The sequence below is a fragment of the Cryptomeria japonica genome, chromosome 5 (assembly GCF_030272615.1).
Source record: "Cryptomeria japonica chromosome 5, Sugi_1.0, whole genome shotgun sequence".
In the NCBI taxonomy this organism is placed as follows: Eukaryota; Viridiplantae; Streptophyta; class Pinopsida; order Cupressales; family Cupressaceae; genus Cryptomeria; species Cryptomeria japonica.
The window spans coordinates 233,885,335-233,895,451 of NC_081409.1; the positions used below are offsets into that span (position 1 = coordinate 233,885,335).

General features: G+C 36.5%; 1 protein-coding gene across 1 annotated transcript; it reads left to right on the forward strand.

The window, feature by feature from the left end:
* The first annotated feature begins 8,111 nt into the window (after nt 1–8,111).
* On the forward strand, nt 8,112–9,836 carry LOC131875839 (mogroside IE synthase-like). Its single transcript, XM_059220532.1, has 2 exons — nt 8,112–8,607; nt 8,884–9,836. The coding sequence occupies exons 1-2, from the start codon at nt 8,112–8,114 to the stop codon at nt 9,834–9,836; spliced, it is 1,449 nt and encodes a 482-aa protein (XP_059076515.1).
* The last annotated feature ends 281 nt before the right edge of the window (nt 9,837–10,117 follow it).

A 10,117-nucleotide genomic window follows, 5' to 3' on the forward strand; every position in this document is an offset into this window, starting at 1 on the left:
CCTCTAAGTCATTTTTTTCAACATTGGCTTTCATCCTAGTGGCACTCTTATTTTTTTTGCTCAGAGAAGCCTCCCCCTTGCTGGATTCGACTTCCACCAACTTTCTCTTGCCTTTTCCAGAAGAAATGGACAACCTTTTATTTTCCTGGATAGCGAGGATTTTACAGTGCTCAGAAGATTAGCTATTGTTGAACTGGATAAAAAGATCAAGATTGAAAAATTACTGGCAGTGCATCCAGTTAACTCACCAGATGAAATAGACAAATTAATCAGTGAGGCAAACCGGACAGTATTTTCCACTGCTCACCGGCATGTAGCACTAATGGCTGGCAGAGTAAATGAAGTATCTAAGGAGACAACCGATGGATGGGATATATTCTTTGTGGAAAAAGAGAAAGAGGAAGAATTGCTTAGGCCTAAAACTATCAAAGTATATCAAAAGGACACAGATAAGGGGAAAGGTAAGGTAGGTAGACCACCAAGCCTAAAAATAACTGACAATATGCCCCCACCTCTTTCAGATACTCCACCAGTAGACACTACTGACAAACAACCGACCACAGAGAGTATGAAGACTCTGGTAGAGGATACAAATCCTGAATCAGAAATTTTGTATACACTTAATGTAGACACTTAAGAAGTTAATGTTGTGGTTGACAGAGAAACCACCGAGGATAAGGAGAAAGATGTGACTACTGAGTCACTGGCTGCAGAGGTTGAGTTGAACATAGAAAAACCTTCAAAGGCAGAACAACAGACAGAGGATACCACTGAGAAATCGGTAGATACAACAGATAAACCATCTAAAGAACCGGCTAAGAAAAGTTCAGAGGTACAAACTGAGACAACATCTGAGAAACCGACAGATAAAAGCTTAGAGAAACCTTCTAAGACAAAATTGGAGAAAGTAAAATAGGTACAAGTTGAAGCACAGGTTCAGACAGAGACAGTGGCACCGGCCCAAACTGAAAAGCATAAACCTTTGTTTGTAGAAATACAAACATAGACAGACCTACCAGAGGTCGAACCAAGCAAGGAAATTACCACAACTCATAGCATGGCTATTGTAAAGATTGTTGGACAAACATCTGGTACAGCTATGGCAGAATTCAGACCTAATGTAACAGAGGTCTTGTTAGATTCAATAAAGAAGATCATGGAATGCAATGCACAAGCCTATAAGGCTATTGATGATACAATACCAATTCTTAAATTGATTGCACCAAAGTGCACAGTTAATAATAAAGATTCTTTAGGACAACTAGACACATTGTCTAAGTTCATCATCGGTAACCTATTCACTATTGATCAAATAAATGAGGATACATTTAAGGAAAGAATGATAAAAGAAAAAGAGAAATTGTTTGAGGATATTGTAAAGAAGAAAAATGAAGAAATGGATACTCTTTTACTAAAACTTAGTGAAATAATTTATGACTTCAAGAAACTATATAGGGACACTTGCAAAATGAATGTATTAACAAAGGATCTTGACAAGGAGATCAACAAAGCACAAGAGAAGATAAATAATATTGCTGATAATCTGATTGGAGCATCAGATTCATTTTTGGAGTTAGAAAACAAGATTGCAGATCAAGAAGAGAAAATCAAGAAACTAGAAAATGACAAACAGGGAATAAAGGACAAGACAAAGGACTTGAAATGTAGACTTAGTCCAAGACTAGAATATCTTATTTCTTTGAGGAAAGAAATATCTGAGGCTCTGGTTCCCAGACTAAAGACACCAGAAAAGCAAATGCACATACTCACCGGTATAGTGCAGAGAACACAAGAGACAATAAAAGATAGCAAAACATTTAGTAATGGTATAAATCTGATTTTGACAGATATTTTTCAGATTGTAACCCACTGATTACAAGAATTCAGGCAAGTTTCCACTGACAGCGAATGACAACCTTTGTCATTGATGTCAAAGGGGGAGTAGAGGCAATGAGAAAAATGATCAGCAGATGACACCATCAGCTCAGGGGGAGCACATATTTTTGGTAACACATTTTGGTAAGACAATTCTAGCAGATTCTTTTTGGATGACACTTTTTGGATTTTTCTTATGAGTGTTGCCATCAATACCAAAGGGGGAGATTGTTGGCAAATGCACACTCCATTGATAAATTGTAGGTGATTGAAGGTTTTGTCATTGATGGCAACCTTGCAATCATATGACACCGACACCGATAGACTGACTCTACACCAACATACAAAACATCGGCAATGAAAGGAAGGATACCGACACTTTGGCTGACTTCAATTTTGTTTAAAATGTATTTTGTAATTAATTGTAAAATCATTGTAAAGTTGACATGGTGAAATTGTAATATGACTCATATATGTATGAGATCGTTTTGTAATAGGAAGTGTGTGAAAAAAGGATGTGAAATATGAAAGATAATATGCAGACCTAACATGTGAATTATTGGTTAAGGGTTTATGTTGTAGCAGAGCTTAAACTGGTAGTGAATCTAGCATAGCAGATGCTAATCTAAAGCAGTACAAGACATTGGATTTGTATAATCCATTTTTGTAAGTCAATGTGACTTCCTTTTGTAATTGAGCAGTGAGCTCTAGGCACTTGGCCTTCCTACATGTGCAGGCCCCTATTGTAAGAGTAATATTCACTTATTGGCCAGTAAGAAAATATTGTGGGTCACAAATCCCACCGAGGTTTTTCCCACACCGGGTTTCCTCGTTAAAATATTGTGTTATGGTGTGCTCTTTATGTAGTAAATATTATTCTTGATTGCTGCATTAATTTTAGTTTACCGGTACACAGTTTTGATATGCTTTTCATGTTTTAAGTCAGTAAATTTATATATCGGTAAGATATTGATTCATCCCCCTTCTCAGTATCTTTGGGAATCCTAACACTTATTTCCAAGAATATCAGGAGCAACAACTACCAAAGATGCTTGGAAGACTCTACAAGAAGCTTACCGAGGTAGTGATCAAGCTAAAGTGGTCAAGCTTCAGAAATTGAAGCGAGAGTTCAAGAATTTGAAGATGCAAGAAGCTGAAAGTATCAGTGATTATTGTGTCAGAGTCAAAGATGTGGTCAATAAAATGGCTACACTTGGGGAAATTGTAAGAAATGAAGTTTTGATAAAAAAGGTGTTGAGATCTTTGACACCCAGATGGAATCATGTAGCAATAAAAATAGAGGAAAGCAAGGGTTTGACAAAACTACAGTTTGATCAACTGGTTGGATCCCTGATGTCTCATGAAGAAAGATTGAAAGATTCTTTTGAAGGTGTAGATAAAGTGTTTTCCTCTAATTGCTAATCACAAAAAATGAAGATGCAAGCAGCAGTAGTGCCAAAATCAATTAAGGCCAAGGTAAAGGGCAAAGCCAAAATTATTCAAGAGGTAGAGGTAGAGGTGGCTCAAGAGGAAGAGGTGGTTCCAAAGGAAGAGGTAGAGGCAGATTTGATAAGAGAAATGTTCAATGTTACCATTGTAACAGGTATGGCCACTTTGAAAGAGAATGCAGATTGAAAGAAGGTAAAAGTGCTAACTATGCTCAAGAAAGTAGTGAGAATCCTCCTAATCACTTATTTTTATCTTATGCCAAGGGTGAAAATACTAGTAAAGATGTTTGGTACCTAGATTCTAGATGCTTTAACCATATGACAAGGAATGAGAAGTTGTTCTCAACAAAGGATGGAAGATTCAAATCCAAGATCTAGCTTGGTGATGATAAATCATTGGAGGTTGTTGCCAAAGGAGCTATGGAGGTCCAAACAAAAAAAGGTATAAAGAGTATTCATGGTATTTATTATACTGCACAATTGAAGCATAATTTGTTAAGTGTTGGGCAGCTATGTAAGAAAAATTATAAAGTAGTCTTTGAGAATAAGACTTGTACTATCTATGATAAGAATAAGGATAATAGGGTGATCACTATTGTTCCTATGACAAGAAATAAGATGTTCCCCTTGAGGTTTGGTGAACATAACAACAGTTTGGCAAATATGGCTTATGAGGATTCAAGTTGGTTATGTAATCTCAGGTATGGGCATTTAAATTTTCATAGTTTGAAGTTTCTAACCTCGCATGCATTAGTTTTTGGTTTGCCCAAGGTTGAGGAACACAAGGAGGTTTATGAAGGTTGTGCTAAAGGAAAGCATGCAAGGGAAAAGTTTCCAAAGGGAAATGCATGGAGGCTGGCTTATCACCCACTTCAGCTTGTTCATTCAGATATATGTAGTCCTATGCAGACTAAGAGTTTGGGTAAGTCATCATATTTCATCTCTTTTATTGATGATTACTCGTGAAATTGATGGGTATATTTTTTGAAGGTCAAGGATGAAGCCCTAGATACATTCAAGAAGTTTAAAGCCCTTGTGAAAAATGAGAAAGGATGTAAGAATGAGAATTTTTCTCAAAGGCTTTCCAGAGTTATTGTGATCTTAAAGGCATCAAGAGGCAACTCACAACTACATACACACCTTAACAGAATGGAGTAGCTAAAAGGAAAAATCGTATTGTGGTTGAAATGGCAAGGTGCATGTTATAGACCAAGGGATTGAGCAATTCTTATTGGGGAGATGCAGTTGCTATAGTGGTATACATCCTCAACCGTAGCCCCACCAGTGCACTAGAAAAGATGACTCCTTATGAAGCTTGGTATGGTAAGAGGCCTAATGTTAATCATTTCAAAGTTTTTGGTTGTTTGGCTTATGTGCATGTACCTGATCAGAATAGACAGAAGTTAGATGCAAAGAGTGAGTCATGTATTTTTATTGGATATAGTGAGAAAAACAAGGCTTATAGATTGTATAATCCCCTCACTAACAAGTTTATTGTCTCAAGAGATGTGATTTTTGATGAAGGGGGAGTTTATGGTCATAAAAAAGGCCATGTTGAGAAGCCAAAATTTGTTTTGAATGATGATATAATTACTGGTATTGATCATGAGGAGCCAACTAATGTTTCTATATCCAATAGTTTAACTCTACCAAGCAGCCCTTCATCAAGTTCTTCAGTACCAAGTTCAAGTCCAACTTCTCCTCCAAGTTCTACAAGGAAGGTAAGGAGATTGAGTGATATCTACCAGAGGAGTGGAAATCAAGTACATGAAGAAAACCCAATAGTTGAGACAGTGAATTTTGCTTTATTAGCCAAGGCTGATTTTGAACCATCATGTTTTGAAGATGCATGTACTAATGAGGTTTGGGTGAAAGCCATGGAAGAAGAGATGAATTCCATTCATAGGAATGACACTTGGGAGTTAACAGAACTTCCACATGATAAAAAAAGGATTGGCACCAAATGGGTCTACAAGACCAAGTTTAATAGTGATGGGAGTGTTGAAAGACACAAGGCAAGATTAGTTGCTAAAGGCTTCACACAAAAGTATGGAATTGATTATGAAGAGAAATTTGCACTAGTAGCAAGACAAAAGACCATAAGAATGTTGATTTCATTAGGAGCTCAGAAGAAGCAGAGCATACATCATATGGACGTGAAAAGTGCATTTTTGAATGGGTACTTAGAAGAGGAAGTATATGTGGAGCAGCCAGAAGATTTTGAAGTGGAAGGAAAAGAGAATCATGTCTATAGGTTGAAGAAGGCTTTGTATGGCCTCAAGCAAGCACCAAGAGCATGGTATGCCAGGATTGATGGATACATTCAGGAGAATGGCTTCCAGAGAAGTAAGAGTGATCCTACCCTTTACTACAAACAAGAAGGTACTGATATTCTAATCATAAGTTTGTCTGTTGATGATCTTTTGTATATGGGTAGTAGTTCTAAGATGAAAGATGAATTCAAAGCTGCTATGATGAAAGAATTTGAGATGAAAGATCTTGGTTTGATGAAATATTTTCTAGGAATGGAAGTTTATCAAAGTAAGGATGAGATTTTCATGTGTCAAACAAAGTATGCACATGATATGCTGAAGAAACTTAATATGAGTGATTGTAACCCTGCCTCCACTCCAAGTGCTCATGGAGTTTTGTTATGTCGAGATGATGGTGCTGATTTAGTTGATGAGACAACTTACAGAAGTATTGTGGGGAGCTTGATGTTTCTAATCCACACGAGGCCTGATATTGCCTATTCAGTTTCACTTGTTTCAAGGTATATGACAAATCCATCTGAAATACATATGAAGGCAGCCAAGAGGATTTTGAGGTATGTGAAAGGGAATTTAAGCTTTGGTATTCATTACTACTCTTCTTAAAAGTTCAATCTTGTAGGCTTTAGTGATTTAGATTGGGGAGGTAGTATGGATGACCGTAAATCTACATTTGGAAATTGTTTTTCTTTTGGTTCTGGTTTGATTACCTGGAGCTCGAAAAAGAAAATTATTGTTGCCCTCTCATCTACAGAAGTGGAGTATGTTGCAATCACTCAGTAGGTACACAAGCTCTTTGGCTCAGAAAAGTTTTGGAAGAAATTGGAGAAAAACAAATTCAGCCTATAGTAATTTATTGTGACAATGTGAGTGCCATCAAGTTAGCTAAGAATCCGGTTCATCACAACAGAACAAAGCATTTTGATTTGAAATATCACTTCATACGAGATTTGGTGCAGAAGAAGGATGTTGAATTGAAGCACATCAACACCCAGGATCAACTAGCATATTCACCAAAGTGGTTGCAAAAGCTCAGTTTATAGCACTACGAGATAAGATTGTGAGCACTCTCAGCATCAAGGGGGAGTATGTTGATAGCTAGTGCTTCTCTAGCATGCAACTCCATGCAGCTCTAGTTTGGACATGAATCTATCCATTCATCACCATGCATAAGCTATTTTTAGTTTAAATCAGTTTTTGTTTATTCATGCAAATAAAGCATATACTCCAGCATGCATTAATCCTTAGGACTATTTTTAGTTTTGTTTTTTGCATGAGTTTGTTTTTAGTAAATAAAGCATGTTGTGCATGCACTTATTGCATTCATAATTTAGGGAGTAGTTTGTTTTTTTTTAGTTTGAGAGCCTTAGTAGCTTTCCATGCAATGCTAGGAATATATTTAGAACTGCACTTATTATTAATTCTTCTAGGCTGCAAATTCTTTATATATACAGTCTCTATGTAATTTTTTAATTAAGCTTCAATAAAGAAATTGGTGTGCGCAATTCAAAAAAACAGAGCACTTTGTTTTTTATTCTGAATTGTGATTTTTTTTGCAATTTATTCTTTTTGCTATTATTGTTTTCTAATCAGCTGGTTCAGAAAGGATAGGTCAGGTTCAAAATTCTTCAATTCCATGGCTTTAAATACTCCAACCATGCACCTATCAGCCAAGAAAGAAAAGCTTTAAAAATAAATCGACATACAATTGTAGCTCCTGAGGATGAAGTGAATGATCTGGAAATCAAAATATCACTCCGTAGTGGAGTTTTGTATTCGAGGTCACTTTGGGAGAAATTTAATCCATCGTGTGGTAATTGTAAACTACTATTGACATGATAAACCAATTTCTTTAAAGCCTCTATGCGGTTGGTACTGCAACAATCGTTCTCAAAAGATAATGGAACATTCAAAGACTGACAAACACACCAAAACTGTACAAAGGTATGAACAACAAACTCAGAATGAGACGATGGTGTAAATATGGCGAAAGGGATGCACAAAAAGGCAGTGAAGATGGATCAAAATCAAATACACGCACAAAAGCATGCAGATAAAGATTCATAAGTGAATTGGCCCAGTAATTACATGCAAGAGCAATCCAAAGTGTACTGTCAATTCAGAAAATTACATAGGTGGTATAGTAAATGTGCAATAAATGACACCATTCATATCAAAACTGACAAGAAGAGTGGTCCCCACGCCTAACCTGCATACAATTACTTCTGGCTGCATGGAAGAGGAGGAATGACAGATCAGCAGATGGAATATAATTCTAGATGAGCTATTAATCCTGAGTGTTTGCCGATTGGATGAGATATTAAAATTGAATATATGAATGGTAGTTCAACATTAATAAGAATTAAGATACATCATCAAAATAAATCAAAACTTTAGAATATATTATTATGTTGTTTCATTATGTTAAATTCTTATATCTACTACATCATAAAACCACCATTTAGTATTTAAAGAAACGGCCAGCAGCAGTGAAACATGAGTTGCATTCAAAGGAAAGATGGGGTCATTGGATGAGCAAGAGAGAATCAAGCAACCTCACGTAGTGGTGTTCCCTTTCCCAATCCAGGGTCATATTAATCCATTAATGGAGTTTGCCAAGAGGCTTGTCTGCAGAAACGTCCACGTGACCTTCATCACCACTCAGAAAATTAGAGAGAAAATGATACAAGCTCAAGATGGGGTTGCTGCTCATGTGACCAGTGCTTTCCATGATATCAGATTTGAAACAATTTCAGACGACCTTTCTCCTGATTTTGAGGAGACGAAAGACATAGGCATGAAACTTGATTTGTTGAATAAGGTGGGAGTTCTTACATTCGAACGACTAATACAGAGGCTCAATTCTCAAGGCCACACTGTCTCTTGCATTGTCTACGATCCTCCCTTAAACTGGGTGCCTCATATTGCAAACAAGCTTGATATTCCTTCAGCATTTTTCTGGACGCAGTCATGTGCAGTTTATTCAATCTGTTATCATTTTTATCAAGGAATGGGTAAGCTTATCTTAATCCAAACATTAACAGATTATCTTAATTTTTTTTCATAAATCTATGTAATAAAGATATAGATTTTTTCCATAGGCATGATAAAATCTTTTTAGTTTGAAGAATCTTGTTAAGAATGTGTGATTTTCCGATTGTTAAAACTGTAAGATTTTAGATATGGATAATATTGCATTTCTCGTAAAATTTATTCTTTTTATTAGCATGTGATTTCCATGTTTACTTAAGTTTTAATATTGATTTTCACTTTGTAATATTGGTGTTTAGTGAATGAAAAAGATGAAACAGAGAACGTGATGGATGTGATAGCAATACCAGGGCTTCCACAACTATGCCAATCAGACCTTCCATCCTTTCTACAGCCTTCAAATACAGGTGATCCATTGTTGCCACTGGTGATGAACACATTTAGTACGATTTCCCAGGCCACATGGGTACTGGGAAACTCCTTTGATGAGTTGGAAATGAGAGAGTTTCAATCCATGGATTCACTCATTCCAATCCGAACAGTAGGTCCTCTTGTCCCATCAGCTTTCCTAGATGGAAACAATCCACAAGACCAAGACGTTGGCATACATCTTTGGAAAGCAACAAATTGTATAGATTGGCTCAATAAAAAGGCAGCTTCAACTGTTGTATATGTTTCCTTTGGCAGTTTAGCGATCCTTTCCAATGAGCAGATCAAAGAAATAGCTCTTGGGTTGAAGGCCAGTAGGCATTCCTTTTTGTGGGTGATTCGTCCTGATCTTAACAAAGAAGAAAATAACAATGTACATGATTCTCTAAAGGATTTCCTTGAGGAAACTATAGATCAAGGGCTAGTTGTGTCATGGTGTCCACAAATGGCAGTTCTTAATCATCCTTCTGTGGGTATGTTTTTCACCCACTGTGGATGGAATTCGACATTAGAGAGCCTCAGCTCAGGGTTACCTGTTGTAACTATTTCTCAATGCAGCGACCAAACAACTAATTCTAAGTATATTGAAGAGGTGTGGAAGACTGGGATAAGATTGAATAAAATAGGAAAAGGGTTAGTCGGGAGAGATGATGTGGAGAAATCTATATGGACAGTTATGGAAAGTGAGGAAGGTGTGGAATTGAAGAAGAATGCTCTGCAATGGAAGATATTAGCAAAGAAAGCAATGGTGAAAGATGGATCTTCTGATAAGAATATCGATTATTTTATTGATGAAGTCATTGCTAGAATGGTTGGAACTTGAGTTCGTTTTACAAGAGAATTCAAAGGTATTGATTTCATTGATTATGTAATTATTTTGTTGTTGTAAGAACAGCTTATTGTTCTTTTCTTTTTAACTCTAGATTTGCTCTAGGTGTTGGAGACATTCTGTTTCTATTTAGAATAAAACAGTGAAGCTTTAGTGTGTTCTTTGCAGCGTGATGTGTGAGGGTTTGTGAAGTGCATTTATAAAATTTGTTGTTACTGATGTTATGAGAGTTATTGCTATTGTATCAGCACCTTTAGTGCTGATAAATGTTCATG